General features: G+C 37.8%; 1 protein-coding gene across 1 annotated transcript in view; it reads left to right on the top strand.

Moving 5' to 3' along the window:
• RSBN1L (round spermatid basic protein 1 like) overlaps positions 1 to 15733 on the top strand; it is a 46667-nt gene that overhangs the window by 14182 nt on the left and 16752 nt on the right. Inside the window, 1 exon segment of the mRNA XM_039570514.1 lies at positions 7541 to 8184. Within this exon segment, the coding sequence (XP_039426448.1) occupies positions 7541 to 8184 (644 nt within the window).

Raw genomic sequence — 15733 nt, 5'->3', positions numbered from 1 at the left:
GCGTAACAAAAGTTAAGCTTCAAGCCCTATTGTCTTCAGCTCAGGATTTACTGTGTGGGCTTTGGAACAAAGTTTTGGAATGAGTCTGCTTTCCTGTTCTTTGGGTTTTTGCTTTTGTGGTTGTTTTTTCTATTTTTAGTGTGTATGTGTTTAGACACCAACAGTACTGTGCCTAAAAACAGCTGATTTCTTTCTTCTAGGTATTAGATCTAAATGTTGTAAAATGTTGCTCTGGCCATCTGTTTGTGACTGACTTTGGTTGAGGGATGGAGGTAACAGCCTACGTGACTTCAGACAGCTAAACTGGCTGTCCAAGGTCCAAGGTGCCTAGTTATAGAAGAGGTCAGTACTGAGGGACTGATGCTTTTTGAGGGAGTGCTGGTGCATAAGCCTAATTTTGGTGCTCTAAGCTGAATGTGGAAGAGTTTATTTATACTAGGAGGCTCTGGGTTGTGAGCTGTTCATCTGCCTAAACTTGGGTTGGCGTTCTGTTGAAAGCAGTGATAAAACTTGGCCATGTTGAGAAGGGTGATTCTTAAAAAGGGTTTTTCTGCTGTGCTTGAGGCTGCTAAAGGAAATGAGGCTCTTTCAGAGAGTGTGATAGCTTTTCTTATGAACCTAGAATGAAGATTTTTTTTATTGTCCTTTTGCACTTAAGGATGTATTCTCTGTAGATAAGGCTATAGAATTGCCTCTATATCTCTCTGTCTGCTATGTGGAAGGAAGAGCTCAGTTTTCAGACTAAAGCTGCTTGGCACATGCATATTGTTAAAAATTCAGAAACTCTAAGTGATTTAAACTTGTTTTTAAGAAAAATCTGCATCATAAATAGTTACCTTCTAGAAATTGAGCATTTCATGCAAAAAAATTGCACCAATGTGATATGACAAAGTTACTGGAGGTCCTGCAAAAAGGAAAATGATTAATAGGCTTATTTGTAAACTGTCCCATTTCTGTTTTTCATTTTAGAAAAAAACAGTCAGTCTTGTGTTTCTGATTATTTATATCCAAGCACAGCAACTGCTAAAAATGCAGTAGGAGAAATTCTTAGTGTGTGTTTCTGCAAGATTAAATTCATTGCTTTATTGAACGCCAAAATCCAGGAAAGAACTGAACATGAACATTTTATTTGCTGGTATGAACATACGTAAATACAAATTGCTTTCTAAAACTTTTTAAAAATTATTCTTCTGGAAGAAATGACATTTAATTGTACATTCTTATGAACCTTTAAAATTTTTTATAGATGGGTTTTGCACATGCGTAATTATAAAATCAGTATATTGAACATGAGACTTGAGTCTTTGTGTATCTTTGAGGAAAATGTTCAAGTATTTGTATGCAATGCTCTTCAGTTGAGGGAGTAAGACTGAGATAAGAGTGCAGGGCACACAATCCACCACACTGATTTGTCTGTGATACTGAGTTTTCTCCACAGGCCTTATGCACCAAGTTACCAACTTTTACCAATAAAATATATAAGTAGAGGGTAAAACAGATATGTCAAATGGGATGGAGCAAGTGGCAACTGGAGGGAGAGCTGTGCTGTAAAGCTTTGAAGTGCTTTCTGCTGGAGCTGGGGATCTTGAGCTTGAAGCAGAGACTTCTGGTACATCTATGAGAAGTGAAAATGTTAGTTTTTGGTGACTGGGCCCTCCTAAAGTAAGGAAGTGAAAATGGATTTTAATTACTGGCTGCTGTTAAAAATGTTTGTGCCTTCCTGCTACCAGCTGTCAGCTAGAAAACTGTGGGAAACTAACAATTTAATGTTATTAAATTTTGGCTTTTGTTTTGAAGTGTCTAAAGTCCCCCCCTAAAAATTTTGGCTGACCTCAAAGTTGAGAAACAACTGCTTTGGTTGAAACAACTGAATAAAGTATTTGACTTCATGGCCTCTTGTTATTTAAAATTTCAGATCAAATGATCAAGCGCAACAAATAGACAAAACACAACATAAAATAAACTTCAAGTAATGTCTGACTTCTTGCAAAAACTTACATTTGGAAGGTGTCTGTAATTAACCAGAGTTTAGACTATCTAGCATCACTTTCAATTACATGTATGTGTCGTCTTGTAGTAACAGAGCACTGGCTTATTTGCTAAAAATTTGAACAGTTTTGAGTATCAGTCCTTATTAGTAAGTCCTGTGTCATTCACAGTGACAGGGAAATTGGGGCACCACAAAAAATAAAGCATGCTGAGTTACATTGAAAGATCTACCATTCCTATACATGTGTGCGTGCAAGAATTATTTTTCTATTTATGGTACGTAAGGCCTGGTGCCTAGAAGATGGTTAAAAGTTGTTTAGCAGTAGTTCTGATACTGCTGAGTATGTGCATGCATGAACAGAATGACTGGGGAATGGAATAACTTCCATTCTTTTGATTTCTTGATTGATACGGTGCAAATTTTGTAACTCCATCCTTGTGCAGATGCTGCTAAACCAAGTAAGAGCAGAAGCTGTTCTTAGATTTTTTTATAGTCCGGTAAAGCGTGAGCTCTGTCTGCTTTTTAACAACAGATCAAGGGAAAAGTTCCTGTAAATGTGAATGCTGAGGATTTTTCTACCCACCCCTGTCCCTGTTAGTTTTCATTCTTGGGGTCCTAGAGCAGCTCTCTGAGTCACATTAAATAAAATGTTTTCAATACAATTGAAAGTTGTTAACTTCTGTCTCATGTTTCCGAACCACGTGGTGGAAAAAGCTTTTTGTTTGTAGGTGGTTCAGTACCTGTTGTGTCTAAATGGATCTCAGGACAGACACTTAGAGACAAAGATGCCCTGCGCTTAAAAATGGGTGAAATTAGATTCCAAGAGTCATATGTATGTATGTACACACCTGTATTGTGTGTACTGGTGAAGACTCTCTGAAACACCTGTCTGAGAAGTTTTGGGTTGCGAGTGTGTGCCTCAGCCGCAAGAGGTGAATCCAGTTAACTTGCATCAAGTACTGCACTGCAGTTCCCAAATATGGCTTAAAATGAAATAGTTTGGGATATCTCAGCCTTGTGTTGGGATCTTTTGGATCGCTTATTTATGTTTTCACCAAATTCTGTATGTCTGCTCTGGGGCAACTCGATTACTGCCCTAGAGAGATGTGGAAAGCTGCTGTTCTTTTCTGGTGTCCGTTAGCCAGGTGTCAAAGCAGTGTTACTGGTTTTGGAAGAAGCAGTGCATTTTACTTCAAAGTATTTTGATATATGCAGCAGAGGAGTGACTGAATAAGTGTGTTTCTGCTCCTCTCTACAGCTAATGTAGAAGAAGAAAAAGAAGAAAGTATTTATTGGGCATTGCTGATAGCAATTTCAGTATTCCAGCAAGGTAACTCCTTTTGCTCTTGAAGTATTTGCAGCTTCTGAGCAGCTTTAAACATCTACTTCAGAGTGGATCTTTGAAATTCATCAGAGCAGAAGCCTTAGGCTAGAAATGTGCTTCCTTCTCTGTCACATTCTATTCAAGCTTTACTGAGAAAAGAAATTGTTTTTTCATTTTGTGTTTGTATTCTCCAGGAGAACTGTCTGTATGCTGAAATAATTGAACATACTCTAAAATTGGGCATATGCAGTTGTCTAAGCAATATGGAGAGCAAGTACCACTCACACCCATTGTAAGAGGACAGATGGAGGAAATTGTAGACTCATCCGTATTACAGTTAAATGAACTAAAATTTTACCTTTAAAAGGTAAATTTTATAACTTTGATAAATTTAAAAGTTCAAGTGTTTGAGTTATAAAAATTTCTCTTTAGGTTTGCTAGGAAATTGATCCTATCTCATAAATGTACTGTTGGGTGAGGTGATGGGACTTTTTTTTTTTTTTTATAACCATTGTTAAAAATTCAGCTTTTTTCAGTGCTGGGGTGGACAGAGAAGGTGTGAGTGACAGGGTAGCCAAGCAGACCAGGGTGGTTTGCTGCCCTGAGGAGGGGTGGGTTCTGGTACCCTTTGTGTCCTGCTCCCGGTGGTCTGTATGCTTTAATTCCTGTCTGACAGTGCTGTGAACCAGTTCACTAATCCAGCAGCAGAGTGAATGGTTTTCTGCTGAGCCATTAAGTTACTGTGCAATAGATGAGCATCAGTCAGTAGCAGCAGTGGTGCAGGACTGTGCCCCAGGAGCAGTGACAGAGGAGAGTGGCGGCTTGAATCATCTGGCAGTGAACTCGTACATTGCTCAGCTATATCATATCCATTTGAAGGTTGAATTAATAATTAAGAATGTCACATTTTTTCAGTCTTCCAATATACAATTTAATTTAAAAATATTTTTTCTTTGCAATCAAGAAGAATTCAAGAATCAAGAATTACTTTAATCCTCTGGTTAAAAAATTTTATCTCCTCTGAAGGTTTTGTAGAGATGGCATGAAAACAAACAGAAGGAAAGATAAATATTCTTCACTTAAAAAATGTCTTACTGTAATTCCTTCTAGGGTTTTGAGTGCTTCCATAGATGTATACCAAATTAAATAAAATGTACTTTTACAACTGGTTTTGAAGACAAACCTTTTTGGATATGTTCACATGAACTTTGCGTAATTTGAGACTGATTCACATCCCATATACATTGTTTCTGCCTTAAAGGCATCACCTACAACGATCATCCAGTTCAACTGCATGACCACTTCAGGGCTAACTTCAAGAGTTAAACCATGTTGTTAAGGGCATTGTCCAAATCCCTCTTAAACACTGACTGCCTTGGAGCATTGACCACCTCTATAAGGAAGCCTGTTCTGTCGTTTAATAGTGGAATTTTTTTGTTTATTTAGTTGGTTTTTAAATTTTATTGCATAGCTGCATCTTGAAATACATTAAGCGATGGATTAAAGAAACAGCCACCACATATTACAGGAGCAGTTGAATGAAACTATGAAATTGATTGTTAGTAAAACTTTTCAGAAGATCAAATCAAAGGGAATGGGACAGATTGAAAGGGGAAATCAAATTGTCTTCTTTCTTGTACTGTAGGAATGGAAGTCAGTTTTTGTTGTTTTGCACAGATACAGATTCATACCCATCTTTTATATAAGTACTTTACATTTCAGCTAGTAATGATGGAATGTAATTTAACAGCTGGATGTTCAGCAAGAAGATATAGATGCCGATCTTGAATTGTCTTAGGATTTTCTTTGGTGATTACAGACATACTCAAGCAGGAGATAGCAATTTGGTTCTTACCACAGCAGATAGTTTCTTGCTTTGAAGAAACCTTTCTCTGCCATAGGTGAAGCCTTAGATCTGAGTGACTAGTTTCAACAAAAATCTGAGCTCCATTTAAAAACATGTAAAAGTGGGTTGCCAGGTAACTCCTGCTTCCCCCTGCATCACCTTGCTCCAGCATTTGGTTCTATAATTCCATAGTTTGTATATTCAAACTAATATAGTATCTGCAGAATGCTTGACTTCTTTGTGCTATCCATCGGTATAGCAAAAAATTTTCATATTTAGGGTGAAACAATTTTAAAATGCTAAGTTAAAGCGTTTTTAAGAGTTTGCAGTGTCTGTATACTCGTGGATGCTTTCCAGTTATGTATTCCTGCAGTCAGGAGGAGGGGAAAAATGTCTGAGTCTGTATTTTGAGATTTGTATTGAGATTTCAAAGCCTGCAGTATGTAACTTCCCACTGTCACAAACCATTTCTTTGTTTTTATTTCCCCCTGACTGGAGCTGGTGCCATAATGACACCATTACAATACCCCAGAATGTGAGCAGTAGGTGATTTTTGTGAGGTGATGACATTTCACTCAAGTATCCTACCACCCTGAATGAACTATTTTCAGGATTCCTCTAAGGTTGAGGTACTTAGTTGTTGTACACGTGTTGCTGCTCTTCCTGGTCTTTTCATGCATGCTGGACTTAAAGACTCTGGTCTTTCAGACAGAAGATATTAACAAAGAAGTGGTGAATATTGCATCTACCAGATGAAGCAGTCCTGTTGCAGAGGTTTGATGCTGGATTTACATTAAATTTAGCCTAAGAAAGTACACACTTCCATGAAGATACTCTGCCTTTTGGCAGTTGAACTAACTTAGCTAAAAGCGAAATTGTGTTCAGAGAGTGTGCCGTGTTAAATCTGATTCTGAGTGAAGGGAGTTTTTTGTAGTTACTGACTGTGTGGATTAGGTTAAGAAATCCTAGAGCCTGTTTCCTTGTTTGGGCTAAATAAAAAATGAGCACTCAGGGCACTTCTTCCCCTCTCTGTGAGAAAATAGAGTCCAGGGAGATAACTAACTCTGCCTCAACTTCAGGAATCCCAGAGGTACTTAGCTGCTGTTACAAACCTCAAGAGGCTCAGAGACAAATGTCTTAATTGCTTTTTCTCCTTTCCAGTATCTGCATCTTCATGTCCAACCTCTTAATCATCAGCAAGAATTTGTGATTCCGTGCACCAACAGTTGTGGTCCCTTTTGTTTGTTTGTTTGTTTTTTGGTTTTGTTTTTTTTCTGGGTTTTTTGGGTTTGGGGTTTTTTGGTTTTTTTTTTTTTTTTGGTTGTTGTTTTTAAAGGGCTCTTGTGAGTTACTTGGGCTGATGATGGCAAGCTGAAAATAATCTACTGCAGCATAGTAGTAGAGACTGGCTAACTTTTGTGGATTTCAGGTTACTTAGTCTTGCAATGAAATACAGTTTTTAACCTTCTAAGCTTCTGTGTTTGAACTTGCTGGTCTTGAATCGCTAGGTGTGAATATAATTTTGTGCTGAAACATACCCATAAACTTCATTTTACTATGTGCTAAATCATTTTGACTGCTTGATCTTAGGGCAGTGTAGTGCTAGAAGTTTTTTTGGCTACCACTTCTATTACTTGCAAAAAAAAGTATGCCCTCATTTGTTTAAAACAAGTGAGAACATTTACCTTGGGAATCACTTGAATATGTTATCCCCAAATGAGTAATTTCTGCCTTTAGGACATTACAGTTTGTTCTCACTTCAGCTTGCATATTATGTGAACTTGAAACTAGTTTCTGTTTTGTGAGCATTTTCTGTAGTGTGTCTTTTGTTTTAATTTTATTTATTTTTTAATATGTATGGGGTCAGTTTTTAGACGTTCCCACATGTACTGCTTCAACAAAGTTTATCTAGTTGTGAAAGAATAACCATGCAAAGCCCATCAGACAAGGTCGGTTCTGGCAATGGCATCTCGTGGACAGCAGCTTGCTGCTGTGGGTTTATATCCCAGGATGGTTTGTAATTCCCTTGTTTGGCAGTGTTGGACAGCTGTCCTGTGATGTCTCTGGACTTTCTGGGACAGTAACTGCTAATGACCAGTTAAAAGGAGTGATGGACTGTGACTCATCATGAAAGCAGCCTTGGGAGACTTGGGTTATTGTGATGTCTTTCCCTGGCTGTCTCAGCTTATTTATCAGTTGTAATAAGACCATGGCAGGTGTCTCTTACCCTCCTCACATCTGGTAAGATACACATTTTGACCCTTGCTTTTGGTCTCTGGTCTTTGTGTGCCATGGCGAGGGTTTTGGTGACTTTGAATCCCAATCTTTAAATACATATTTTGTATAAAAACATTCTTATTTTTTTCTTAACTCTCAACAGGTGGGAAGGAGAAACCAAAAACCAATGCAGAAGAGCTACAGATTAAAAAAGTTAAGAAGAAAAAGAAAAAGAAACATAAAGAGAACGAGAAGAGGAAGCGTCCAAAAATGTACAGCAAATCCATTCAGACCATCTGCTCAGGATTGGTTTCTGATATTGAGGATCAGGAAGCCAAAGGCATCATAGATGATCATCTTAAGGATTTCAATGGGAAAAATATGGATACCAAGAAGGACTGTGAGTCCAAGATACCAGAGAACAGTGAGTTTCCATTTGTCTCGTTAAAGGAGCCACGGGTTCAAAATAAACTCAAAAGGTTGGACACATTGGAGTTCAAACAGCTGATTCATATTGAGCACCAGCCTAACGGAGGTGCATCAGTTATCCATGCCTACAGTAATGAACTCTCCCACTTGTCTCCTGTGGAGATGGAGAGATTTGCAGAAGAGTTTGTGGGTCTGGTTTTTAGTGAAAATGAAAACTGTGCAGCTTACTATGTAATGGGTATTGTTCATGGGGCAGCTACTTATTTACCTGACTTTTTAGACTACTTTTCATTTAATTTTCCCAATTCACCAGTGAAAATGGAGATTTTGGGAAAGAAAGATATAGAGACAACGACTATGTCAAATTTTCATGCTCAGGTAAGAGGTTATGCATTTTACTTTCTAAAGTCATATAATGGTTTCAAACAACTGTGAATGGGTTTTTTTAAGAGTAGTTGCTACTAGCTGTGCTATGTGGATGACACAGAAACGAGAGTTTTCTTTAAGTCAGTTCTGTGGTATTAAAGATGAGAAGAGACATAAAATTGTTAACTGAGACATAAAACCAGGTTTTTGGGGGGAGGGGAAGTGTTTGCATGCTTGTGTGTGTAGGTTTCTTTGGATTTGTGTCTGTAGCTGAAGTTTAACCATGAGTTTTGGAGGGTTAAAATGGTTTAGCTGTGATTTTCTGGGTGTCTGAATGGTAGTTTATCTGTTTGAATTTTGTCATAAAACTGAAATGCTTTAATACAATGTTATACATAAAAACTTGTGTAGGGCTCAGTTAAATTAGCTGTGTTTGTAGTTTGGGTTTTCTAAATCCATCCTTAAAGGAGAACTTGGAGGTTAATATGGCTATTTGGTCCTTAGCCCTTTGCATTTCTACTCACTTGATTGGGTTCTCTGGAAAGCACTTAAGTTAAATGGCAGACTGACTGGCAGCTTTTGAATATTTTTTTATTTTAAATTTTTTGGAGAGAAATGACTGCATACTCTCTTAACAACAGCTACTGATTAAACATCACTTCTGCTGTTCATTAACTTGCTGTAGAAAATACATTTCTGTTGCACGGAAATTATTTATAGCACTGGTTTTCAGGAAGAAAAAATCTGTCTGATTTTTTACCTTGATGTTGTGGTTATTGCAAAAAGCCCCTACAGTGAGTATGAAACAACTTATGAAGAAACTCAATCCTGTTTTTAATTACATCAACTTTATCTCACAATTACCCTTTTAACTCCCTTATTTATGAATTTAGATGTTGTATGGATTAGCTTTAAACTGTTTGAGTCTTCACTTTTGACTTGCAAAGAGTTAAGTGTAAGTTACACTGTCATCTTTTTCATGAAAAACATGCTTTTTTTTTTTTTCCTTTGGCTGCATAAACATTTGCATAGAACACTTGCATGTATTGACAAATTTCAGGTGTGTGTTATCCACAAAGATACACAGAACTAAAATGTTGCTGCAAGAGAACCTTTGCAGTTCTGGCTGAGAAAATATCTACTGCCATGGAATATGAATATTCTGTGAACTACAGTCACAGAATATTCATATTCCATGACAGTAGAAAAACATTCCATGTTTTTCTTGAGTATATAAACTGAATCATTAATAATAAAAATCACGGAATGTATTATGGGCACCTCTGCCGAGCTGCTCTGTCTTTGGCCATTTTATATAAGAAAAGCTGGGTCTGTCCGTTTAAGTATGTTCCTGAAATCCAACTGGTTTTTTTGGGTAGCATTAACACAAGCATAGCTGTGTGCTATAACCTGCCCTAAAGAAATAGTTAAGAAAGGCCCAAATTTTATTGTTGTGAGTTATAATAGAATTATTTTATTAGAAGGATAGATTAAATTGCTATTACAGTAGTAACATCAGTATGTGTAGTTAAACCAGTCCTGTGTGTGTTGGGGTTGAAATCATAGTTCCCTGTTTTTGTGTAAGTGAAGGAGGAACAGAGAGAGGTTGTGGTAGATGAAAGAAGCCAAACTGTATTATTACAGCATTCAACTGATCAGCTCCATGGTCTGTCTTCAAAGCTGTATTTTGCTTGGCTGGAGGTTTAGTTCTGGTATCTTCTTTTCCTTTGTGTTCCCTCATTTTTTTTCCTTAGTTTTCATGGCATTTTATCAATTCTCAATTTGGTTGCTTGACAGAAAATGCTTGGCTCCTGTATTTTTGCTAACTAAGGGATATGTGGTGTAGTAATAACTTGTACAGGCAAACACCAGACTTAAATAATCTTCTGTGCAGCACTCCTGTTTCCTGGAATATTTAAGTCAGTATCTTGGTTACCTAGTTATTGGTTCTATTTTTCCTTATGATTTTCTTATTTCTGTCTTACTTTGGTTGGTTGGTTTTTTTTCACGTGGTCTGCTGCTCCAGTTGAAATGTTTTGTTAGCTTTGTGTTCTCCTTTCTGACTTGTTACGTTTTGTGCAAATTGAGAACATTCTTCTGTCTCTCTGAGTTCTTTGTGAATCTTTTAAAGGGATTCTTATGTCCTGTTGCAGTATATTTTGATGAAACTTTAAATGTATTTAGTTTTCTGTTCCTACATTGCCCAAGCTTTGTGCTGTGGTGTTCCTTGTCCTGAGCAGCCTGAGCAATGTCTAGCAGTTGTTGTATAGCATCAGTTGAGCAACGAGTTGTTTTCTGAGGTCTAAGTAGGAAGCTGATTTTATCAAATCTGCTTTGAGTATGTACTTCATCAGCTTTAAGAAACTTGGGTGTTCCTTTGCTAATTTTAACTAAAACACTAAAATGAAGCTCACTTTGGTACAAGAGGTTCTTTGGTGGTTCCTCAGAGCTCATGTAGCACATGCAATCAGTCTGACAAATATAAGTACTTAAAAAAATCTAAGCAAGTATTATAAAAAGGAGAAAGAAGGTTGAGCTAAGCCTGAAATGGAAAGTATTATAGAGTGTTTTACCAGTTTCTGTTTTTCAAGTTGATCCTTTTGGTACTATTTAATCTTCCACCTCCTGTTTTGTAACAGATGTGGGTTTGGAATTTTTTGGTTTTAAGTAATGCATATTTTTAAGTCATCAAGTTCTGTGACAAGAGGCTGATTTCGCAGTAAATTCTGTTGCTGAGGTCAAAATTGGAGTCCTCCTAAGCTTGCCTGGAAGGTCTGCATCTCTCAAGTAATTTATTTAGTTTACATGGTTGTAGAGTTGAAAACGAACTCCTTTCAGCTTCCTCCTCAATACACCTGTGTCAGACTGGAGTAAGGTAATTTTACTTGTTAAAAGATTTTAAGGGTCAGAAATTTGTTAGGATATTTACAGCAGGTGCAGGAGAGAGAAATGTGGAACTGGTTATTTCTAATGAGAATTAGCTTTTAAATTTTGCAGGGAGAGGAACTGGGGAGTTTTTCATCATCTAGCTTGGGCCTATGCCTAAGTACTCCTTAAATTTTTTTTGTGTTAGTGGAACAGTTCTTTGTGAACTGACTGTAAGGCCTAGTCAGACAGTTTCTGTAAAAAATGAAATGTTTCTGGGCAAAATGAAATTAGTCTGGATGTCCTTGTAGCCAGTAAGTTAGTCCTTCAGGTGGTGATAAACTGTCTTGTAGCTCCATCTTCCCTGGGCTCTCTCATTTGTGTAGATGGCAACAGCTGCCTCAGTTACCTGATAGCCATGGATCTTGTCAGGTTCTTATGAGGATTTTAAAGAACATAAATAATCAGCTTTTGCCACCTACTTGCAGCTTACATCACTTCTCTTAAGCTATATAGTGCTGTTGAGACAAATCTTAATATTTTGAGCTCATTACCTTTTCCTTGTGCTGGGCAAGAGTAAATTTTTATTGCTGTGCTGAAACCCAAAGCTCACAGTTGATGTTTAACTGGAACAGTGCTTAGTGCATTGATTTTACTGTCTTGTCCCAGGGGCAACTTCTTAGTATAGGAGAAGTAAAATGCTGTACAGTACCCACCAGTTCCTCTGCTGCAAGACAAGATTGGACTATTTTAAAGCCATATCTGACAAGTACTTTGTCTGATGTGTTTGTGAGAGATCTCAAGGTGATTCCACTCCTTCCAAAGAAATCTGTTTTAAAATATTTTTTTTCTTGTTTGTCCTTTTATCCTTTTATTCTGATCTTTAGTGGATGAGGCAAACAATTTATCATTTTCTTTCAGTTTTCTCTATATTTGAAGATTGCTTAACAGCTCATTTTTTCCCCTCTCCCTAGATTAAGTAATTTGAGTTATTTCAGTCTACAATTACATGTTTTACCCTTATTAGTCTTAGTGTTCTCTCCTTATGCTCACTTCAGTCGTCCTTAATTTTGCTTAAAATACAGTGCTAAAAATCGACAGTGTCTGCCTGGTGTATTGATGTCAAGGACTGTGAGAAGATTGCCGCAAGTGTTTTGTGCATTATTGCTCTTGGTTATCTATTTCTTCCTTTTTCAGAGCAGTTTGTGATCTGCCGTAGCAGCAGCTCCTGCTACTTGAGTCACTCCTGTTTTCATGTTTATGCCGTTCATTAAATATATATGTGAGTGTAGTTCTTGCTTTTGTTTAAACTGAATTATATCCTTTGCATTCAGACCCACTCTCCAGTTTCAAGATCTTGTTAATTTTGATCCTTTCCTGTAATGGACTTGCTGTGTTGTGAAACCTGTGGGTTTTGTGAGGATACACTGTGTTCAAAAGAAGGACCCTTGCTGCCTGCCTAAAAATTGGATAGTTACATGAGCACAGACAAAACTGCCCACAGTTTGCTCTTTCTAGACCATGTTTCTGTAGCAGTTTTTAGAACATAATGCAAATGTCAACTGTCAAGATGTCTACTGGTCCTCTGAAAAAGTCTCTCCAGTCACAGAAACAAAGGTTAGTTTGACTTGATTTTTTTTTTCTCATGACCATGTTTATTAGTTCTTACTATCTTATTTTCTAGGTAGACGATAGTTGTATCCAGCTAAGTGGTTTTTTTTTTTTTCTGGAAATTGGAATTAGGCTAAATAGTCTCTAACTCCTCTGTCTTCTCTTGACACCTATTTCTTTAAGATGGCGTGTTATTGACTTCCAGATTTGAAGAACTCATTTTGTGGTTTTGAGTTAGAATCATGGAGTGGTTTGTGTTGGAAGGGACCCTAAAGACCATCTAGTTCCAACCACCTGCCATGGGCAGGGACAGGACACCTCCCACTACACCAGGTTGGTCGGAGCCCCATCCAGCCTGGCCTTGAACACCTCCAGGGATGGGCCATCTGTAACTTTTCTGGGCAACCTGTTCCAGTGCCTCACCACCCTTAAAACAAAGAAATTCTTTATAATATCTAAACTTCTTTCAGTTTGAACCCCTTGTCCTGTGACTTCATGCCCTTGTACACTGTCCCTTTCCACCTGTCTTGTAGTTCCCTTTAGGTACTTGAAGGTTGCTCTAAGGTCTCCCTGGAGCCTCTTCCCCAGGCTGAACAACTCCAATCTGTCTATGAAGAGTCTGTTTTCATAGGAGACATGCTTCAGCCCTCTCATCATCTTCATGGCCTTCCTCTGGACTTACTCCAACAGGCTGATGCCCTTCCTGTGCTGGGACCCCAGAGCTGGATGCAGCACTGCAGGTGGGATCCCACCAGAGCAGAGGGGCAGAATCTTTGTTTTCAATAGAATTTGCTTCTTCCTTTTAAGCTGGTCAGATGTTTGGTTAGTTATTAAAAAGATGCAACATTTTTTAGCAACTGCTTGCTGTTACAAGTCCCCCAAAATAAAGCCTACTTTTGTTTTCTCCTTTTGGATGGTGAAAAATTAAATTTTATCTCTGTTAAAGCAAATATATTGCCCCATTCTCTCTTTTTTAATCTAAAAAAGATTGATTCTTCTAAAAATTCTTCTTAAAAAAATCATAAAAAGGATTCTTTATCTAAAATTTTTTTTTAAAAAATCATGTCTTAAAAACTAATCTGTAAGACTACATTTAAGAGTCTTCTTGATAGATGATGGCAACATATTGTCTTAAAGCACAAGAAGTTTTCACTTACTGAATACCATTGAACAAAGAATGAGTTCACAGGGAATGACATTAGAAATCTGCAACACATGCTCATTTGTTTTCCACTTAGAAATTTCTTTAAGAAATTTAGATTTCTTCTTGATAGCTTCATCCAATATGAGGTAACAATCTTGTTCTACCCTTTTTAGTCACATACTCTGTATTGACAAAACCCAAACCTAAATAAAACCCTGGAGGTTTGTGCTGGCAGCTCAGACAGGATCTGAGACTGACCCTGTCATGGATCTGCTTGAGCTACAAGAGCAGTAGTAGTTACTTTGCTTTTACCGCGTCATTTTCCATGAAGGTATCCAATTGATGCTATCCTTAATTTTTTATTCATTTAAAAAAATTCTTTGTCAACTGCTTCACTATTTTTGTGTTGATGGAATTCAGAATAAAAGTGAAGTAACTTTTGCTTTTAAAATCCTCTGTCCATCCATGGTATTATTTGAGGATTTCAGCTGCAGGGTGAAACATGTCAGGTGATAAATGAACTACAGTGGTCAAAGGACACTGGTGAAGCTAATAATGCTGTAAAAATCTTGGGATTGCATTTTCAGAAACTCCCAATCGGGAAATACTATTTGTTGAAATTAGGATTTTAATGACAATTGTGTAATGACAGAACTCTCAAGACATCCCATTCTGATACCAGAATCCTGACCTAAAAAAGGAAAAAAATGTGAAGGAGGGAGTATGAAGTACATGTGGTTTAATAGTAAAAAGTGGCCAAGCAGATTAATGAGTATTTGTAAAATCAGAGCAGTTTTGATGAGTATTTGTTCAATGTTAGTTCCCATTTGAAATTGGAAGTACAAGGAAGCATTTAAGGATTTGAAAGAAGTTGGCAAGGAACAGAAAACCATTTGGGCACTTTATTGAAATGTACCAAATTAGCAGGAATGGTGATGGCCTATTCATGGCTGTAGCATTTGAGATAACACTGACTGTGAAATTAGATGTGTTCCATTCTGAGATACCAGTGTGTAAGTGCATTCCTTGTGCACTTGTGTAGCAAAACCCTCTATTCCCTCAATGTCCTTGCTTATTCTTAGGTGATGTAATGTGTAGCGGGTTCGGTTTGTAACCGGGCAGAAACACCAATTTAGTGTAGTGGTTTGGTCCAAAATACTCATTACTGTTTACCTTCTGTGAGATAAGAATTAGGAGAAACACAAAGCAGGCACCAACCTTGAAAGAATATAAAGAAGTTTATTAACAGACCTGAAAGAAGAAAGAGGGGGGAAAAAAAAAATCATACCACACCTTCAGAACACTTCTCCTCCCCCCCCACCTTTCTCCCTTCTCCCAGTGACAATGTAAAAAGACAACCCTTGAGATGTTCAGTCTGTTTACCACTTCCATAATAACCTTGTTCAGTCCATTTAGGAAGAGGAGTCTCTCTTGCCCATGCTATGAAAACATTATCACGAGACAGCTGCCCAGGTTGGTTCTCTGCTCGCATCATGTGGGAGTCCCTTCCCACGACTTGCAGCTTTTCCCAACTGCTTTTGAGGGTCCACTCTTGAATTACAGGGGTACAATTTTAAGGTTGAGCCATTCAGAAACAAAAGTTCTCTTTGCCCATCTCTGGGAGCATTTCATCTCTAAGAACAGAGGCCCTTCTCCTTCCCTGGGAGCAAAGGGTCCTCCTCATCTTCATCTTTAGGACTATCTCTGGGAGCATCTCTAGGAACAGAGGTCTTCCCCTTTCCTTGTGGAGTAAGAATCTTCATCACTTCCATCTCTCCCTGTTCAAACTTCTCATGAAATTACAGCTGCTTCAGCATCTGCCTATCTCAGTGCAGGTGCTTTTGCTCACAAGTACACGTTGAACACTCCACCCCCCATGCCTTCATGAAATTACAACAGGTACTCTGATACATCATAGCTTTACAGCAGAATTTCAGCTTT

This window comes from Corvus cornix, chromosome 1A (genome assembly GCF_000738735.6).
Source record: "Corvus cornix cornix isolate S_Up_H32 chromosome 1A, ASM73873v5, whole genome shotgun sequence".
Classification (NCBI taxonomy): Eukaryota; Metazoa; Chordata; class Aves; order Passeriformes; family Corvidae; genus Corvus; species Corvus cornix.
Note: the sequence above shows the minus strand (reverse complement) of the source record. Positions and strands in the feature narration are given on the sequence as shown.